This window comes from Gymnodraco acuticeps, unplaced genomic scaffold (genome assembly GCF_902827175.1).
Source record: "Gymnodraco acuticeps unplaced genomic scaffold, fGymAcu1.1, whole genome shotgun sequence".
NCBI classification, from domain to species: domain Eukaryota; kingdom Metazoa; phylum Chordata; class Actinopteri; order Perciformes; family Bathydraconidae; genus Gymnodraco; species Gymnodraco acuticeps.
In genome coordinates this window covers 594854-616279 of record NW_022992032.1, presented here as the reverse complement: position 1 = coordinate 616279, position 21426 = coordinate 594854, and the positions used below count along the sequence as shown (strand labels likewise).

The window sequence follows — 21426 nt, the reverse complement described above, 5'->3', positions numbered from 1 at the left end:
TTAGAGGCCGTAAGGGTTGTTCTGGCATCACACTCATTGACAGGACCTGGAGATTATTTTGGCCAATCAGGACTGAGGACATGGTTAGAAAATGGATCACAGTGCAGACAGATACATCTCGGCAGCCTCCAGGGCGTGATTCACGGAATTGGCTGAACAGTGTGATTCCCTCTTGATCAAGGAGAAGCGATAACTCAACAGTTATTTTGTCTCCTAAGTACAAGCAACAAAAAGGAAAATGCCACAGTTGTCATGTACTGTATATCTCAATGAGCAGCCGGACACTGGCAGTAAATGGTATTCAAAAAGAAGTGAGATATCATCAATGAGATACTGAGGGAGAAAGGAACGCAATAAGAGTCCAGCACTACTGCAAAATCAAATTGTCACAATAGAACTACATCTCTCCCTGTTCATCCTCCCGTCCCTTCAAGACTATGTCAAAAAAGGTTTGTAGATGTATTTTTTTTAACCAGTTTTCTTTAGGGGCATTGCCCCATTACACTGTCAAGTGTTTATTGGCGTAACCCAAAATAAATAGTGAAACATTTGATAATCAAAACAACGGATAATAAAGCTGTACTTTTGTGAACTACTGTTCCCATGATGCATTGGTGGATGTAAACAGGAAGTAAATGTTACATTTAGTTAGTTATGATGTAGGCAGCAAATGTTATTAATATAAGTTAGGTTTTAGAGACATCTCATTAGCACCATTTTAATTACAGGTTTTTTGTAGTATTTGTACCCATATGTATTATGTGTAAAAAATGGAAATGTTTATGTACCTAACATACAATATTTATGTGCATTTGAAAGTAAAGTTTAACTTTGCAAGTGTATCTGCAAGTTCAAGACAATCTAAAATATCTAAAAATACATTTTTTTGTATATATTTAAGACCTGTTGTGAAAAACGCACTGGTGTCACCAGGGCGGAAAGTCAAGAGAAAAGGATAAACATGAGATCAGAAAACGAGTCAATTAGTGAGAATTTGAAAAACTGTGTTCTCTTAAGATAAAAATAAAACTCTCCGCCCACAAACAGTAAGTCACGAAGGTTGTTGTGTAAGAATCAAACTGGAGGAACAGAATGACAAGGGATTTAAATGTTATTACAATCCCACCCAGAGCAACCCAGCAGTATGTGCTTCACTTCAAAGCTGCAAAGATCCCAACCCAGTACCACAAAGTATTAATGTTTATAGTTTTACACTGAAGAGAGTCAGGAGTGGTGACAACAGATGCTCTGGTCAAATGTAAATAATGAAAACTAGTTTTTATTATCGACCAGGGTTCTGCGAATCACAATAGGACTAGAAGGTAAATTCATGTGAAACTAATACCTCATTCACACCAACGCAACTCCGGTTCAAGCTCCGTGCTAGAGCTTTTCAAGTTCAGAACCAGCTCTTCGGTTTAGCTCCGGCGTCATCGTTTGCGTCATGACGTAACCGTTTGCGTGCCTGCTTCATAAAGCCAAAGCGCACGGAAACCCCTCACAGCTGACACCGACAACAACAACAATGGCCGATTGTGCTCCAGCTTCCTCTGCACCTCTTCAGAAGACCAGATTCCCAGTAGGTAGCTGGTCTCTTCAGTGGACCACTGCTGCTTGTTAAGTTTCTCCATCGTTGTGTACAAACTGGATAAAACGCCGGCTTTCTGTTGTTGTTCAGGAGTTGATCTGCCCCTGCCCCCGTCCCGACGTAAGCGTGACGTATGCGGTGCTTTTGCTCTAGCCGGAAAACAATTTGGTGCTTGAAACGAACCGCATTCCGGAGCTAAGAGGCTGCTCCGCTGCGGTGTGAACAGGAAAACCCGGTGCTTTTCAAGCTCCAGCTCCGAACCGGCCCTGAAACACCGTTGGTGTGAATGAGGTAAAAGTAGCCTGCAAACTTTCCGCTCGGCACTACGATTGTGAGATGTAAAAAAAAAAAAGAAAAGAAAAAAAAGAAGATGTGTAGCACAAAGACAAAGCTACCCAGAAAGCCTTTAAATGAATGCCATTTGAGTTTGACTCATTTCTGGTCATTGTTGCACACAACCTGCCTGTTACTTAAGCTGAATGGTTTTTAATATGGCAGAAAACATTCTTCAAAAATGACCTAAGAAATCAGCATAGGCCGACTTATTTTAAACAGATTAAGCCTTCTAATACTTTTCACCTTGTTTGAAGTATTCAAGCAATGTTCTCACAAACTGACAGCAGGATACCTTTTTTTTTTGTGAAACTGTAGTGTTGAACCATTGACTCAGCAGTCCATACATAGTACCGTTCATGCATACATACAGAAAAGCCAAAGTACTACAACCATACACACTGCACGGTCTAAAATGAGTTACCACATCCACACACAAAAAGGTTGAAAAACTGAAATCTGCACTGTGATGCCATTCTTTGCAAGTGTGATGCCAGAAGCCCTGTGAGCGTCACTGCGAACAGCAACGTGGTGTAAGAGGACGGAGAGAAGAGTTAAGTTATGGGAGAACTTTGCATCTGGTATTATAAACATGGATGGACACTTACCTTACTTGTTCAGCTGATCTGTGTAAGCATACCTCTGGCTGCAGTGCAAACAAGTCCAGGCTTTACTGTCCACTGACTTCTGCAGAACTACCCATCGTCAATGTAACCCAACTGCAGAGAAGAGCCTCTACTGTGGACTGGGGCAGCCTGTCTCTGACAAGCTGGCTGACAGCAGCTACACACAACTCACTTTACCAAAGACACGAAACACACACACAACACGCCATCCTCTCTTCAACCGTTAGGTGTACGGGACTTCCTGCCTCAGGTCGGTTGGTAAATGGGAGGTCAGTCAGGTATACAAGTGCAGTTTTTTCCAACAGCAGTCAGGGGATTTCCAAAAAATTTGAACAAGTATGGGTGATAATGGGATGGAAAGGCATGAGTCCTTTAAACAAACGGATACCTTCTCTTCAGGCATTTCAGTGTCAAGCTATGCGAAAATGTGTTGCATTATGGGACGTCCATGTTAACTTCTTTACTATAGTTACTTAAGTCAGTTGACAAAAAAATTCTCTGTCAAAGCTTTGCTTCCATATTGCAGTCAAAATATGTTGATAATAAGGCACATCAAGATCTCAACATCCAATATAGTTCCTGTGTATTCTCCTAAGTGTGGTCCACTTTGTATCAATCTCGGCAATATCGTGCCTATTAATAGTGCCATAGCGTTGATTAAACTACCACAATGCCATCTAAATGGGTGGCACTTGTTCTGAACCTCTAATATACTTTGTGTACCTGGATCAATGTGGTTGGCAACAACCTTAACACTAGAACCGCCAACGGGTACATTTTACCCGCAGCTGTTTCTTGATTGTATGTAACTTTTTTTCAATAAAATATTCAAGTCTCCCAGTCTGTCACTTTTCCTGAAAGGGTGTTACGTAGCACCCTCTGTTGTTAAAAATGGTCAATATGAAGTTAGATTGAAAAAAGTGGCCGAAAAAATTGCCATTTATACCCATCAGCACCAGCGGGTAATATTTACCTTGTAGAAAATGCAGTGATTTTAGCGCTATTGATCTTGTGCATAAACATGACTTGTTGCTATAGCAATGCCTGTTTACTGCTGTTCCTTATAGATATAGATAGAGCTAGATAGATAGTTATAGAGACACTTTTAGCGATATTTTATACCTCATGCTCAGATATCATATGAAAGCTGAGAGTCCAGATTATATTGGTATTAGTTTCATCCCTGTACGATCAAAACTCACTGTTAACCCTGTGTGTATGATAAATAAAAGAACATTGTACCTTGAAAATCAATGCATTCTAATCGCGGGTACATTTGACCCGTTGGCGGTTTTAGGTATACAGCGACAACCTGGCGGCTCTAGTGTTAAACAAAGGTTAACTCTGAACTCTGGTTACCATTTTACTCAACTAGCAAAGGCTAATAAGTACGTTGGTAAAAACACACATTCCGGTTTTAAATTCCAACAAGGGTTCTTATTAGTTCGTTGCTTGGCGACACTTAACAAATCTTGAACATCACTTGATGAATAATGCCAAGATCTTGACATAAATAATAGTCAGAATGTGTTGGCCATGAGAGAAAACCCTGTCCAAAACACCTGAAATCAAGTCACTGTGTAGTCTGTAAATACAACTTAATGCCTTTATAGACAGATATTGACAATGACTATTCTCAAAAAATGTCAATGTTTTTTCTTTTCAGCTACATAAACACATTATGGGGAAATATACTGCAACCTGGGCAGTTTAGGGTTTTAGATCGAGAAGGATGGTAAAAAGTTAAAATCTCCATCTTCATACTTCACAAGCTTCGATCAAAGCACAGCCTTTCATGATTACACATTGATCTAAGTCTTTCAAAAACAAGTTCCATTTGGTACTTTGGTTACTATCAAAAGCGAAGAAGCTACAGATTGGTCTCTTTTTGGAAAGTTCCTTCTCACAGTCCAACACGTTTAAAGATGGTCAAACCTGTCAAAGAAAAACAATTTGTACACAACACCAACACACAGACATAACATCAAAATATTTAAAAGGTATACCTGGGTCACTTCAATGAGCACTTGTACTATGTTGCAGGATGTTCAGATGCTTTTAAGAGCAGAACGTCTCTGTTCAACTAGCAAAGTCCTTTCTTATCTTCATGTTTCCTTACTTACTATGCTTGTGATACTTACTAATTGTCTTACCAACTCACTTGTGCACCGCCAACCCCCCCCCCCCAAAGTTTTTCCATTCAATGTGACAAATGGATTCCAGAGGTCAAGTTAACCCAGAAAATCTGGTTAAACATCTGTCCATTGAGTCACACGCCGGACTGTATATTTACCAAATAAGACTACAAAACTGAATCCTTTTTTTGCTGTGCTAAAGTTTCCAAATGAATGGACTTAGTTTGTAATTAATTCCCAAACAAAATGTAAGCTTGACAAATTATAAGAGATTAAATAAAAAACAAGCAACTAAACATTTAATTTGGAATCTCCTTAAAAGCTCACAACAGTTTAATGTTGCATTTTTTATTAGTTTTAGATGATAAACAAACAAAAAAGGAGAAAACTCAGCATTAATCTCCAAAGACAATTGCTGTAAACTGTATCCAGACTGAACTTTTTCTGGAATGGTTCTCTTCAGCTAATTTAACTTAACCAACACCAATCTGGGAAACGTTAGTAGAAAAGCAATAACGTATGTCTTCCAAAAAAAAAATTAAATAAACCCTCAAGTTGTAGACAGAATTACTGTTTTTACATCTTGACTGAAAAAAAATCAATAATGTATATCTAAAGTTGCAATTCTGTTATGGTTGTCATAAATGTAACGGTAGTTATGTCTACAAGTATCCATTGTTGTCAAAGGGATTGCCACAAAGCTAGATGAGCATCATTGCTCAAAGGCTAACATGTCAGCATCCTGATTTTCTTCCCTTTTACATCCTTTGTTCTATTGTGAGTCTTACTAAAGTACATTTGTACACGGGTCCAGTGTCACTTTTGTCCTAAAGCATTCTTGATTCCACGCTATACAGCCAAAAACTCCTCCACAGTCCACAATCTTTAAAGCTGGTCAAACCTGTTAAAGAAAAATGTACATAACACAAACACACATTACAGATGAACACTCCTTGTTATCCAATTATTTTACCAAGTATCCGTAGTCCGGTGTGTTTTTCAGGTTTCTCAGATGCCACTCGAAGGGAAAGGATTAACTAGGGATTCTTGCAGGGCAAACATGTGAAGGACGTGATGGGGTATCCAAATATTATAGGTTTTTTTCTGTAGTGGGAATAAAGCTATCGCAGCTCTGAAAAATGTGTGGGAAGGGCAGAATTAAGACATTTCACCACTTACAAATGATAAGGCTCAGATAAGTGGCCATTTTAAAACAATGTCATGGTGTTTAACAAGAAAAGGTTCAGTTAAAAATCGTAAATTTTTACTATTGGACCAAGAGAGGGTTACTCAGACCTGGCAAAAATGGTTATTCGTATTGTTGGAAATGTCGGAGGGTTAAGGGATATGCCAGAATGTCTAGATTAAGAATGACAGCAGCATTGGCAAATCCAAATAACTGGTTGGATACACCATTTGCTTTTGGAAAAGCGTTTGCTGAGGTCTGAGCATTTACTAACAACTAAATTATTTGTTGTTGACAAGGAAAGCCTTGGGAAGTATAAAACATGCACTTGCCCCGAAATTGTTCTGCATAATCAAAAAGTAAAACTAATTCGATAAAAAAAGGTTGTGAAATGCACAAAGCCCTTATGTTTGTTATTGTGCAGAGTAAATTGACACTGCATGAGGACCTTCAACTTTAAAGTTTCCTTGAGTCTCAAATACTTCAATGTTTTTGCAGCTATAAAAAGGCAAATGAAAAGAACTACCACTGAATTGTGGTCCTCCAATTATATGTCCAAATGTTGTCTTAAGTCAGCCAGTGGATGTTTACGGTTTAAAAAAGGAGCACAGTACCAAAGACTGTTGATCAAGACACTGCCCAAAAAAAAGTGCTTAATTTCTGAGCAAATTCTCAATTTCCATCAGAAAAACACAGTAGGATGAAACAAGTATACTTAGCAGTTAAATCCTAAAATAAGTAGTTAATACAAAAATACTTACACTCACTTTTAAAGCCCATCTCCTTCTATCACACAACTCTGAGAAATGTTTGCAAAGGCAAGCCAGTGTCCATTTGATGCCAGCGTGATGTCAAAGCACTTCAGAGCAGGTACTGACATGATTCATGGGGAGGGTCCAGATTGGGCATTACAGTTATAATTTGAATATCAGTTGTAGGAAGACTTTAGCAATGATGATAGAAAATGTTAATGTTAATAATTTGATGTTTAATTTTAAAAGCAGGCTCTTTTTAAAATGTTATAGATCTCATTGTTACTGTCGCCAAGGATTCGGTCTGGTCTCTTTGTAGGATTATGGAAAAAACTACTGGCCCAATTTTCATTACATTTGGTGGAAGGGTGTAGCATGGGCCAATGAAGAAACCGTTACAATTTGAAGCGGCTGAGCCTTGGCGGAGGTCCGTGCTCTAGAAGTGCCCTCTAGGTCAAATAGGTTCCTCTTACTGGGCACAAGGCAGCTATAACTTGAAGTTGTTGCCTGTTACAAATACCTTGGTATCTGGCTTGATGATTGTCTCACTTTTAAACGTCATGTCAATAACCTGCTTAAAAAGCTGAGGGTTAGGCTAGGTTTCTTTTACAGAAATAAGTCCTGTTTCTCGCTTGAGGCCAGGAAAAGGCTAGTCACTGTGACCTTTTTACCTATGCTGGATTATGGTGATTTGATTTATATGAATGCACCTGCCAATTGCCTGATCAAGTTAGATGCTGCGTATCACAGCGCGCTAAGATTTGTGACAAACTGTAAAGCATTAACCCATCACTGTACCCTGTATGCAAGGGCTGGTTTGCTTTCACTAACTGTACGGAGGCTCAGTCACTGGTACTTTTTTATTTACAAAGCCATGTTAGGGAAACTTCCATCCTATATCTGCTCCCTGATCTCACGGCGAATTGTAAGTGGCTACTGCCTGAGATCGCATGCTGTAGTTTTATTAAATGTGCCAACTGCTAGGACTGTCTTAGGGAAGACAGCTTTTAGATGTGCAGCGCCTGTCTTGGAATAGTCTGCAACTGAAATGGAAACTGAGCAATCTGGTGCCACTAAATGTTTTTAAAGCTCGGTTGGATGCTACTCAATCGGAAGCTGTTGGTACCTGCACATGTGGATAGTTATGTAAATTGTAATCCCTGTGATGATGATGTAAGATGTCCTTTTGTTGTTCTGTTAATGTTTTTATGTTTCATGTGGAACCTACTTGAGCAGGTCTCCCTTGTAAAAGAGATCAATGATCTCAATGGGATTTATCTGGATAAATAAAGGAATAAAAAAAATAAATAAGGCAGTATAAATAAGATTGTATTTTATTTTTTTTAAACGTCCTGCATCCTACAATATTGCAACAGATGACATTGATGCAACTACAGCCTAACACACTTTGTCTCCTTTAATGCAAAACGGTGCTGTAAATGGGCTCCTGATAATGTCACCCAATTAATGATATGAAGCAGTAGGAATAAACACATTGAATAGAATTGAGGAAATAAAAAAAAATTAAAGAATTGTGACCTTTTACGAAGTGACAAGATGTAAAAAGGGAATTCCCAAATTGGAGAATGTGAAATATCACCATCTCTTGTTAGAAACCTAAAGTAGAAGATGAAGCCAACATTGGCCCGGTATTCAACTGCAGTTCAAACCACATCAATGCAGTTGACCTTGCTTAGGGAAAACGTTCTCATCTTCTTACAGGACAATACATGCTTTGCAACCTTCTACTTTTGCACAAGTTTAAAGTGCAATATTTTACAACACGGGCTGTCTTGCTGACTCGTGTTATACTAATTTAATTAAAATCGAAAATATTTGAATCATATTGGAAATATATTTAAAAGCAAGCATCTAAAAGAGTCAGTCACATTGTTTTATGTTAATAAGGGGGAAGCCTTTTTTAACTTTAATATTGTCTTACTAATTACTGAGCTCTTTCATTTGACAACATGTACTTATGTCAACAAATATTGTATCTATGGTATCAACATACAAATGAGTTAGTAACATAGATGTTGATAACTGTACCCAAAAATAATTATTTGACTGAACTGGTTAGGACTACGTTTAGATGCAGGTATGTTATATTGTGCGCGGTCATTCTCTGTGATCTTGGTCGAGTCAATACAAATAAAATAGGGGTCGCTATTGACAGTAGCTACGCTTTTTTTCATTTTCCTTCTCATTGGTCTGCAGCATTTGAGCTCCCATATTAATTTGCAAGTTTAGCTTGCTTGAAATCTCACCTGAAGAATACCAAAAAATTATGCAAGTTTTTCTAATGGAAACCAAAGATTGTTGAGCTGCACAATGCAGTAGTAGAAGTGCATCATTATATTGGTCTCACCGCTGATGGTGACAACTGAGCCTTGACTAAGAAAATTACCAACACAGACTGGGGGTATTTAAAAGCATAATGCACAACTTTGTGGATAGTTTTGTTCAATTGTAATGAGCTCTCTTTGATTTATCAAAACAACCCATTTACTACCAAGAAGAGGCCAACAGTCACTTTGATCAAATGTTTGCAACTAAAAAGGAGAGCATGGTGATCCTTACATTTTTAAATATTGTATTCGACTGCATGTAAACGTAGTCAATAGCTTTACAAAATTGCACCAAAGATGCATAATTGTTTCCTGTAAGTCACTGAGTATCTGATATAAGCATTTGTATTTATAAGAAGACGAGTGTCCACTTGGATACCCACAACCATCAAACAAGTCTTTCTTAAAGGATCTATGTGTAGTATTTCTGCTTTCTTGAAAGAAGAGTTACTGAAAAACAGTGAATGAACATGCTAAACAGAGAGCAGAGACCTCCATTGCCACTAAGCAGTGTATATGGAGAAAAAATTAAAAGTGGTATATTTAAATGAATTAATAATATTGTGTCTCCTATACAGTTCAAAGACATTGATGCAGTCTAGTCTTGCAGATGCCAAATGTCCAAGCCCTTTACCAATAAGACATGTCACTGGTAGATTAGTATACTTATTTGATAAAAGTCTAATAAACACTCATATCAGGAATGCAAATTATATGTGTGTCAGCTAGTTCTTTGAGTTTAATGGGAATAAAAAACAAGCAAAAGACTGAAGGGAAATTTGCAGCATATGCATCAGGAGGAGCTGAGCGATTGAGGTTTAGGACTTCGGCAGATATAACACATAGACCCTTTAAGACCTACCGTGGCAGAAATAGCCACGTCAATTAAAAACAACTATTTGTTAGTAAATTGTTGCTTTTGAACATATTAAACGTTTAGTTTCAACTTTTAAGAATAAATGTTAACGGTTTGCCGGACAGAACCAATGTCTCTTTATTATAATACATGCTTTGACTCCAAATGTATGGCACAAAACACAGCCATAGAAGGTAGAGAAAAGTGTTACAGTTATCACTTCACGGCGACTCACAGAGCATAATACATCTAGAAAAGAAAAGTATACATGTGTCTGAAAGAGCTAATGATCACACGAGGGTGTTCCATCTTTCCATACTACTGACAATACAAAATAAAAAAGGAAAATATTGACTTTGTCATAAAATGAGTAAATTGTCAGGCTAAAATGTAGCAACAATTTAAACTTAAATAGAAGAAATGCGACTCAACAAGTTTGTTGTGGAGAATCTATACAAATGTTGCTGCTGGAAGCTTCAAATAGCAGCATTTAAAAACGGGGTTTCTTAGCAGGACCATCAAACTCCTCCCGGACCCTGCCGAACCCGGGGGTACCAGGACCCATTCCCCTAGGACCGCCCTGGGCAAAGCGCTCGTTGCGCTGTTGGGTTTAATTTGCCAGGTGGGCAGATTGGAGAGGGGGTGTTAAGTAATGGTTTAGTGCGCAGGCACAAAGTTCATGTCCATATGGAAGTGTATAAATGGTACGGTAGTAAAGGTGATTTGTTTTATATTGTGAGATTTACAACACAACCAGCAGGAGACACATCCGAAGAAACGGTTCGTTCCAATATGAAGGTCCACAGGTGCCACAGGTTACATACAGAAAAGGAAGAGAGGGTAATGCTTTCGTTAGTCAGTGCCTACCTAGTACGGTCTCTCCAGTGCATGCCAAGACCAGCCTTAAGCATAGTCTTACTACTCCGTAGGTCTAGCATTTTGTGAATGCTGCCCACAATTGGCTTTTAAGATAACTTAATGTAGCAACAGAAAACGCCTTGGAGGCCTTTCAATAAAATAAATGTTATAGTTGTTGTTTTTGCGAGCGTAAGTTGTTTTCTTAAATTATATGTGGTTCGATGAGCAGAAATTACATATGAATACACTGTCCTGCTATTACAGCACCTCTTATGGCACTGCAATTAAAAAAAGAAATCATTAATGACTTATGGTCCCAAACGAGACCAGACTGAAGTACAAGGACTACATCAGGAATGCATGTGTAGAATATTGCCACTGTAAAATGAAACATTGCACAAGACATTTCTCCAACAGGAAAACAATATGCACATGATATGCCAATGCTGGCATACCCTGTGAAACCTTAGTGTGAAAAGACTAAAAGTCTCAAAAGCTAAAAACTCCAACACTACCAACTATTTTTTCAACACAAGGCTACATTGGAATATGGTAAAAACAGAACATAAACAGCGATATAGTAATAAAGTGGATTACGAGTATGTACTCGAGTGGAAATAACACTGATCAGACGTCATGTTATACGGAGCTTTACATTAAGACATTATTAAATAGTGTCATTGTGAACATTTCATGGATTGTGAGAATGGTGCATTTCCAAACTTCAAAAACATTTTCAATTCATAAGAAACCTTTTCTAAAACCACCAAGGAAAATCATGCTTTAAAAGGTAAAGCAAGAATTGATAATTATCGGATGCTCTTATTAGCATGAGAACACAAAGTTTGATTTATCAAAATGGACAAAACTATTTTCAAATAATATGTTTGTTGAACAGAAAATGGTTGTATATAAGACGTTCTTACAGTCAATTGTAATTAGGGATGGGCAGCAAAACTGTTATTAAATGCTCCACAAGGCATACATGAAAGTAGTAGTATCAATTAACTCTAACTTAAGCAGTTATTTTATTGGCATTTTAAAACGTTCTAGTATAATCTACCACCACATCATTTTCTCTCTTTGTTGTGTAATGCTAGAGTTTGTCTCACTAAGTGTGATATATATAGATCTGCTGGCTAGTCTTTAAGCCCCTGCGCTTTACATAAGCACAACGTGCTAGATTAGCTAATGGAAAATTGTTACAAACAAGCTATCTGTGTGTAGTCTGTTAGCTTGAGTCACAAATCTAAAGAATTTGTAAATGTATCCGCAGTTCTCCTCCCTGTAGGCTGTCTCGTTTGTTATTTTATTTGTTTCCAGAGTTTGCGGTACAAAAACATTTAAGTTTGATCCATAGCTATATAGATATTAAAATATGGATTAAATCTAATCCTCTTCTCAATTATTTAGTTTATGAAAAAAAGCTATAATTTAGTAATGAAAAGAACCAGTAAGAGTATTGATTAAAAACCGAACTGAAAAAAGTATCGTTAACAGAATTCGCTGTGATATAATCCAAACAATATCCATACCTAGGTGTTATCCAGAAACCAACCTTAGCCGCGTTCACACCGCAGTACTTTTCCCACTTTAGTTCCAAAAAAATCCAGAACTAAAATTAGTTAATGAGAACTTTTTACCCCCTTTGCTAGCGAGCAGGGACTTTCGTGGGAGAAAAAGGTTCCCATTTCTGATAAGCTGGACGGATTGCAAACCACGCCCCGTAAAACTCCCAAAAGGTTTTGTGAATGGCAACACAAAAGAAAACATGGGAGCGGTGGAGATGAGGAGGTGTCGGCGTTCTGGCGATTTACTCGGAAGGCTTCAGTAGAAGCTGCTGGGACTCCCAGCAGCTTCTACTGAAGCTAGTCCCCAACTCCGGGGACTTCCGGCCGGGGACTTCGGGTGGCAGTATACGCCGTGAAGTTGTTTGCGGCCTGCCAGTAAACCCAAAGCAGAAGAAGAAGAAGTGACGTCAGCGGCTTCATTTGCCTAATCCACCCCCAGGAATTTATACTAATGAACCTTTGTGGGAAAAGTACTGCGGTGTGAAAGCGCCTATTGGTACTACAATTCTGCCAGAAGCATAGATCTCAAGATCTTGGTCAGTATTCAAAAATACCCCTTCTCAACACAAATGTTCAAGGTCTTGCCTGCCCCCATCAATTAATCCTGCTGTAAATCCATTTACAATACTGTGTTCCGGGTTCAATACCTTATACCGTCAGCCTGCACTAAAAGCATTTTAAATGCTCAATCACTTAAAATGTTTATGAGAAAAGTAAAGGTTGCTTGTCGAGAAGATGAACAACACCCCAACCCTAGTTAAAATACATGTAGCCTGTTGATATACAACATCACTTCCTCTTATGACAGACAATGCATGAAAGATAGCTCAGTATGAAAAAAGTTTTTTTTTCACATAATCGGCCCATTGTCAAAGGTTAGGGGAAAAAATCTCAGTTAGACGACATACTGCCTCTGGTGAAAAGGTGCCTGTCCAGCTCACATGAGACAGGGCTTGCAAAAGCAGTCCACTACACAAATGTTGTGATAAGAGAGAGCAGTTCCATTGAGTTCTGCTTTACGCTGTCAGACAGCACATCATAATGCAATTTATTATGATTTAGTGCAGGTTGACGGGTTTCCTAGCTGAAAAGCAGTAAGAGCCAGTTGGAGGTAACTGAGGGGGCTTGGCTTACCATTGAAAAAAAAAAAATCAGGCAGGCAACACATCTGTCAATACAACAACCAGCAAGCCACCCGAAGACAGCTGGGTCATTCATAACTTCCCATTGTGCTTGGCCAGCTGGCCTTGATGTAGAAAGATCAGCTGGGAGTCCCTCCAACAAAAAAAAGGAGGCTACACAACAATGACTCGTCTAAAAAGAGGGATACATTACCATTTCGTTGGCCATCAGGCCTCCTGCAGCTGGTCCCATTCCCTTCTGTCCCTCAAAGCCCAATGGGAACTTCTGGTTGGCTCCACCAAATGGCATATCTATAAGAAACAACACTAGTCAAATACAAACTCTGCACATCCTTATAAATGTGTTGAGACACGGTCCCTATGTAGCATTAGGCGCATTCACACTGCGGTACTTTTCCCACAAAGGTTCATGTGAACTTAGTTCCTGTGAACTCTTTTATCGCGTTCACACCAAAAAGAGCCGGTACTAAAATTAGTTCATGTGAACCTTTTTACCCCCTCGAAAGTCCCTGCTAGAGAGCAGGGACTTTCGAGCGGCTCTCTTGTGAGAAAAGAGCTATATTTCTGATTGGCTGGGCGGATTGCAAACCACGCCCCGTAAAACTCCCAAAAAGTTTTGTGAAGCCGCCATTTTATTATCCTCGCATTAGCATTATTAGCCCAGCGCAGAAACGCAGAGAGACTAACTTATGGCAACACAAAATAAAACATGGGAGCGGTGGAGATGAGGAGGTGTCGGCGTTCTGGCGATTTACTCGGAAGGCTTCAGTAGAAGCTGCTGGGACTCCCAGCAGCTTCTACTGAAGCTAGTCCCCAACTCCGGGGACTTCCGGTCGGGGACTTTGGGCGGCAGTATACGCCGTGAAGTGGTTTGCGGCCTGCCAGTAAACCCAAAGCAGAAGAAGAACAAGTGACGTCAGCGGCTTCATTTGCCTAATCCACCCCCAGGGACTTTTTCCAGTGTGAACGCGATCTGTACTTAGTTCATGAGAACTAAAGCGTTCACATGAACCTTTGTGGGAAAAGTACCGCAGTGTGAATGCACCTATTTTGATGGAAAAGGTGATTAAGCAGACTTAGCAAGTTATACTACTATGGCAGATGTATCGTTTAACCCAGGGGTGCCCACACTTTTTTGGCTGGTGAGCTACTTTTGAAATGACCAGCTCACCGAGGTCTACCAACCAAAAATAAAATCCCAAATTGCAAGGGTTGCTGAATAACACATTTTATTTATACATGGGATAACTACAATAGGGCTGCAACAAACGACTCATTTGATAATCGATTAATCTATCGATTAATGAAACGATTAATCGACTATTCCTGTATGCCTTGCACAATTTCTCAAACGCTCTTATTTAGCCATCAACTTTTAGATTTAGCTTGAGGTTGTTTTAGGCATGTGGAAACTAGCAATGAAGACAATAAAGATGAATACTTGATTCAAAAGTACATATATTAAATTAACTTAACAAATTGTTTACAAAATTGACATTGCTTTTTATTTAAATATAAATAATATTTCACATCAAAAGAAACAGCAATGTTTTAACAAATCATATTAAATAATGTGATGACAGAACTGTAAACAGAATAGCTGAAACTTTAACAAAATAAAGAGTAACTCAGTTTCCTCTAATCATTAACCCATGTTTGTATAATTGAGTTAACTCCGTGTGTTGCTGCTAGCATACATAATACCTGACGTGGAAACGTTACTCGTGGATGGGGCTACAGAGCTACTAGAAAGACAGTCAGCCCGGTGCATTCCTCCGTCTGAATGTGGAGCACTTTTGCTAAATGTTTAGATAAATTGCTCGTGTTACCGCCCTTACATGCTAAACACTCTTGACAACGAGCATTGTCCACCTCAAGACGGGTAACATTTAACCACACCTTGGAGCGCTTCTCTCCGCCATCCCCGCCGTGTGTTGCTGCATGTAGCAGCCGCGTGTGTAAACTACCCCGCCCCCTCGCACACAGACGGGGGGAGAGATCTAGTCTGGATCGGAAAGATCGAAAATAAACCGACCATAGACGCATTTGTTTGTCTTTTTGCATGTTAGAAACGAGTTGGCGACACTAAGACTGCGAAATAATGTTTGTGTAGCAATAATACATGACCTTTCTCAACTCGCTACTCGGAGGGAAGTCGCTGTCATATGCCTTGTGAACACTCCGATAATGCCTCTCCGCGTTACCTTTCTTTGGCAGAGCTACGCTTGCTTTACAAATAAGGCAAATAACCTTTGAATGTGACATCACAAACAAATATTCTTCCTCCCATTCTGGGTGGAAGTGGTTTGTCTTTAGCTTCTTGCTCGGTCCCGCACTCATTTTGTTGTTTGTCTCTTGTTTGTCTCTTGAACTTAATTTGAGTTTTCCCGGCACTTGACTGATTTTGTATCGCTTTGCATTCTGGGTTAACAGACTGGAAAGCAATAGGTCACTTTTTCTGTCAATCAAGTAAACTACTGAATTAAGTGGCAGGGAGGCCAAGGGAGGAGGGATCAAAACCTGTTTTGTCTATTTTAACGGAGCTGGATTTTTTTTTTTTAATGAATGACTACCAGCCCCCGCGTACTGGGTACCTCTGGTTTAACCTGTTAAGCCCCAAGCCTGTTTTTCAGGTCTAAGGCTCGAAAATGACATTCCCAGAACAAATTACTATATCTTCACTTCTAAAAAGGGCTAAATTAATAATCTTTATTCTCAAAGCAATGATAAACCTTTGATTTGGATGTAGAAAAGTCAGAATCAAAATTGATTTTTTTTAATTTTAAAGTAAATTCAGATTGAACATAGTAAAAACATTTAAATGATAGTTTCCGTCCAAAAAAAACAAACCATTACTTATAGTGAAAACCACTCATGGTGATGGGATCGAAGACTAAAAGCTTTAGGAATCCAAACTAAAACATAATAAGTACCCTGTATCAAGATTGATGCAAAATAAGTGACATTTGACCTTTTTAGAGAGGTTTATCAACAAACAAAAAAATACTTCTGGGGTCATTTGCCATATCTCTGGACCCCCTCGGCCGATTTTGATGATTGACACCTCTTTTGAACCGTTCGAGCCAATAGAATCGAGGGGAAGTTCCTAAAAATCCATCCCAACATTACCATTGGTGAATGCATGCCAAGTCCGTCTCTTTCCGGTGGACCCCATGGGACCTTATTTCAGAAAAATTATTATTAAATGACGAGTCAATGGTGAGAGAAAACCTATCTTTCGGATCCCGCTTGAATTGTGCCATGAATTGCACATATGTTTGTCAATCTTAAAAAATAATTTCCATGTCAAAAAAGTCACAATTTGTCGTAAAGCTGTTGAAATATAAGATTATGAAAAATACGCAAGTAGAAAGACTACAAATCCCAGTCACGTAAGTCAGTGGTTCCCAACCTGGGGGGCGCGCCAAAGATCGCAGGGGGGCGCCAGGCCTCAGATGATTTGAGGCCAAATATCATATTTAGAGTTTTTTTATAATTGTAAGGCAATACATGATTGTCACTAAAAGCCTTATATTACAAACAAATAATTGATTAATTCATTTTAATAAAAATTCAAGTTAGTACTGTAGCTATTAAAGGCATAAAAAGACAGAAATATATAATTCTTTCTTTAATAGAAATGTTTCTTCTGCCCGTAAAGTGTCCAAACCAGTTGGATTATTTGTCACAGTTGCTCGGATCAGATCGGTCTCCTCCATTTTGTAGATTATTTGCGACTTTTGAATCCACATAAACACAGCGGCAAAATCCGGCTTACTTTGAGCATGTGTTTTAAACAGTTTAATCCCTTTGTGAATTATTTCCACTTCCGCGCCGTCCTTTAATTTCTTCATACAGCGGGAATCCAAATGAATTAATCCTGAGTCCAATAACCATCAAAGTCCCTCCAATAGTGCTCCTTAATTACGCTTTCATCCTCCTTTAACAAAATACTTCACATTCATCCAGTTTGTGACAGTAGTTGTAGCATTTTTGAGACTTTTAAACTTTAATTACCGCTGTTGCCCCCGGGGAGACATGCTAAAGCTACATTAGCATCGGCAATCTTTTCTACTTCATGCTATCTGCACAAATGGTTAACATTGAACATTAAAAATATCAGGCAGTTCAGGGAGAATCGAAGGCAGGCAGGCAGCTTTGCATGACATTCTTCTGGACGCGTTTCATTGTGGTGATAGTGAGGGTAGGCAATTTTTTTGGCAAGACAGTAGTGACGGTCATCTTGGTGAAGTGTGTTGTGCGAGACCAGAGATGTAGTTCATGGAGCGGTTTCACAAAATAAAAAGTCTTACTTCACAGTTTTACGTCAACTTTTTTTTTAACTTACAAAATTATCTATTAAATTGACAAACATCATGTGTAATTCGTGGCACAATTTAAACGGGATCGAAAGATCACTTTTCTCTCGCCATTGACTTCAATACATAATTTTTCCGAAATAAGATCCCATGGAGGTCCACCGGAAAGGGAGGGACTTCACCCCTCTATTCCTCACACACTATATGAAAACAACAACAAATCTCCGTTTTTGAGGGGTTTTGACAAATGGAATGATGGATTATCAGTAATCATTTCAAAGTGACAGACACATTTGTTTAACCTTCAGCAGCGTTTTTATCGTTTTAATGCCATTGAACACAACTTTTGATCAGAAAAAAGCAAAGGTAAGACAAATTTGCCGTTTAGGATCAGTAAAGCTACGCTGTGTGTTGTCTGGGGGTGTTTCTCAATGTCGAGGACGGCTGCTCCAGAGCCACTATTTCAAGCATACTACGTCATCGAGTGGTAGCGAGAAATTTGTAGACTCTGGTCTTAAAATCCCCACAATGGACCAATTTCCAAATTAGTTAGAGCCAATAGAATCGAAGGGAAATCGTCCCATAGACTAGAGGAAGAAAAAAAAGCTGGCGTCTCTGCGCATGCAATCTTGTTGCAGAGCGTAGGAATATCCTCTGATTTCTGGAAACGGAAAAGCAGTTTTTATTGCTTATGGATTATCAGAAGATGGATGGATTATCAGAATTTCAAAGGGGACACAGTCACATTGGATATTAACCTATGGATTAACTACAGCATCGTTTTAATGCCATTGAAGACCAGTTTTGACCAGACAAAGACCAAGGTAAGCCATGTTAGCGTTTTTTGGCTACCCGTTTTGATGTACGTTTTTGTTGATAACGTTGTGAGTTTGTATCTTTCAGTGTTGAGGTGGGCACCGTTAAGATCAGTTAAATTAGTTTTTTCCCCGTTATATGGATATAAAATATTCATAGTTTATTAAATATTAAGGTTCCTTAGACGTTGTTTCCTGCAAATGACGTGATTTTGGCCCGGGAACCGGGTCCGTGGGGCCTCGCATATGACGCACACCTGTTTACCTGTTCCACAATTCTTCGTTTTCCGAGACAAGGATTCTTGCCTCGCTTCTGAAGCAAGTGACTCGGAAGACATGTGCTACCAAGCAAGCGTCCTTGACATTGAGAAACACTCTGGGTTTGCTTTCGGTCACAGTGATGATACTTATACTGCTAGAATCTGTGGAATCTCAGCTTTAAAATCTGATATCTTGTTTTTGCAGATCTGATAAGTAATAAAGTATTTATACCGTGAGTTCTATGCTAAGTGCGTTAGCATTTCTTTGTTCAGGGCTAATTCAGAGGCTTGGCGTTAGTTGTGTTTTGTTTCGGTAAAAATTGTTAATATTGTCTGATAGCTGAGTTTCTTCCCGTTAAGTGGGTATGACATTTAATATAGTTTGTTAAATGTTAAGAAGCACTCAGACACTGTTTCTTGCAAGATGTTGCGTTTTGCCCCCGGTACCAGGGGCATAACACAAGGGGCTCTGGATAGTCTCAAATGACCAAAAAGGCTCAAGAATCAGGCAGGCTGACCTCCTACAGGGGTGAAGGTCATACCGGCTCTTCCGAGTATAAAATTATCTTTGAATAAGTGACAACAATTAAATTATTGAAAAGTGACTTACCATTCATGCCAGGATTCATTCTCATTTCCCGGTCCCTCTGTAAAAAAAATAATATATATATTAAACCCGACAACTATTGATGATATTTTGCTTCATTGCGGAATGTATCAGTTGTACATTTTACCAATAAGTTTAACTTACATCCATGAAGTTGCCCATCCTGAAGTTCTCCTCACGCTGGCGACGCATCTGTTCTTCCATGTCCCTCTTGCGAATCATCTCTTCTTCCCGCCGCCGACGCTCTTCTTCTTGTCTGTGTCAACAAACAAAAATGTTTAGTGTGATTTTATTAATATAAGCAAATCTGCATCGAAAAATCTACATGAAAAAATTATAAGTTATTTTGTGTTTATTAAGTTGCCCTAGTGGCTAAAACCCCTTCCTTAAATAAGCAAACAGAATTCTAATAAATACCTGATCTGCATATCCTTCCTCTTCTGCATCTCCTGACTGTGCACCTCCTCCATGCGCCTCAGTTCCTCCTGCCGCCTCAGCAGATCTGGTAATGTGAGATCAACACATTTAATTGTGGCACTTAAAAGTATTCAACATCTTTCATTCAACAAGTGGGACATCCATCTTGTCTCATGTGGTAAAAATACAACTACACTTGCCCTGTCTGAGCATGCTGGCCTGGTGCTCGTGGAAGGCGTCCTCCATCTCGCTCTCCAGCTTGTCACGGGCCTCGCGCATGTTCTTCTCCACCTGCTGCCTCTGCTGCTTCTCCATGTCATCCAGGGACTTCCAGCGCTTGGAGTACTCGTATTCGAAAGTACCAGGACGAGCAAAACGAGGAGGTTCCTCACGCTCTCTATAGAAATAATCAACACAATGTACAAATTGTTAGGTTGACATGATTATATACGCAACATAAAAAACTGTGTATAACCTTCCAGTTGGAATTACTAAAGCCGAGTAATTTAAGAACTCTGAGTTGATATATATATACACTCCATTGTAACAAACGTTGCTCAATACAGTCTAACTAACACTCAATTTAAAACTGGACCGTGTTGTGATATCAACTTTTCATTTACAGCCATTGTCCTACAGTGAGCAATGTTGCCAGAAAAAGGCTCTTTTCCCCCCTTCAGTCAGTTTACCATCTTCCTCTACACAGAACATTGACTTTTAAGGCGAGACACGGCAGGCAAAAACATCGTTTTTCAAGTACTGGTCAATTTTGAGCCATTTTGATTCTACAACATGTTTTCTTTCAGGCTTTTGGAAGGAAAACATACAAAATACACATTTAAGTGTTTATTTTACTATAGTTTGTCTATTTGCGTCTGTAGATTTCTCCTAAATTCACCAAAAGTTAGCATTCTAACGTAACATAAAGTACCGCGACCGCTGTGTGCACCATGTGATCAGAGATATCGTTGGAAAGCTCAGTCTCTCCTGCACAATCTCATCAGATCCAAATATGGTAATTTCCTTTGTATCAGCAACCAATCGTGAAAGCACAAAGGGGTCTTAAACCAAGAAACGAAATCTCATTGGCTGGTATACATTTCTGACAACGTGATTCGTTCAGATGCGTCACGTGGTGTGCTAAAACACTTCCTGGTTAGCTTTCCGCTAGAAATTGAAATCTCAAAATGGCAAAAGAACAGAGAAAAAAACGTTCAGAGAAGAAGACAACAATTGTCACTTGCACGAAGCAAGGTTATACAAAAAACAAATGACCCCGAACATGAAATACCTTCACGGAGTGCGTCGATGCGCAAGCTATCATCCAAAGAACAGGAGGGTTTAGCTAGCGCCACACTGCAATCTTTAAAGGTCGTTTTCTCAAAATGAGTTTTTTCTCCTACTCTGAGTTCGAAATTTCAACTTCAGTAGCACGTAGAGACACCAAACCTTCCAGTTATATTCCTATCAATATTATGAAGGCTTTTACAGAAGGGTTTGTTCATATATCATTCATAGCCTGAATTATACAACATTGTATACCTAAAAACATGGCGAAAATTGATATTTTAGGGCTGTTGACAGTATTTTCTGATTTATGGAGTGATAAAAAG

At 39.1% G+C, this 21426-nt stretch overlaps 1 protein-coding gene across 2 annotated transcripts in view; it reads right to left on the bottom strand.

Moving 5' to 3' along the window:
* Positions 1-21426, bottom strand: part of sfpq (splicing factor proline/glutamine-rich) — a 31367-nt gene that overhangs the window by 7469 nt on the left and 2472 nt on the right. The window contains exons 5-10 of one of the 2 annotated variants that reach the window (XM_034201579.1): positions 20014-20210; positions 19814-19898; positions 19541-19652; positions 19400-19436; positions 13589-13686; positions 7939-10425 (exon numbers count right to left, since the gene is read on the bottom strand). In XM_034201579.1, coding sequence (XP_034057470.1) covers positions 10315-10425; positions 13589-13686; positions 19400-19436; positions 19541-19652; positions 19814-19898; positions 20014-20210 — 640 coding nt within the window. In that variant the 3' untranslated portion in view covers positions 7939-10314. Of the gene's footprint in view, positions 1-7938; positions 10426-13588; positions 13687-19399; positions 19437-19540; positions 19653-19813; positions 19899-20013; positions 20211-21426 lie in introns of those variants that run through there. The other variant, XM_034201580.1, reaches the window with a different exon arrangement.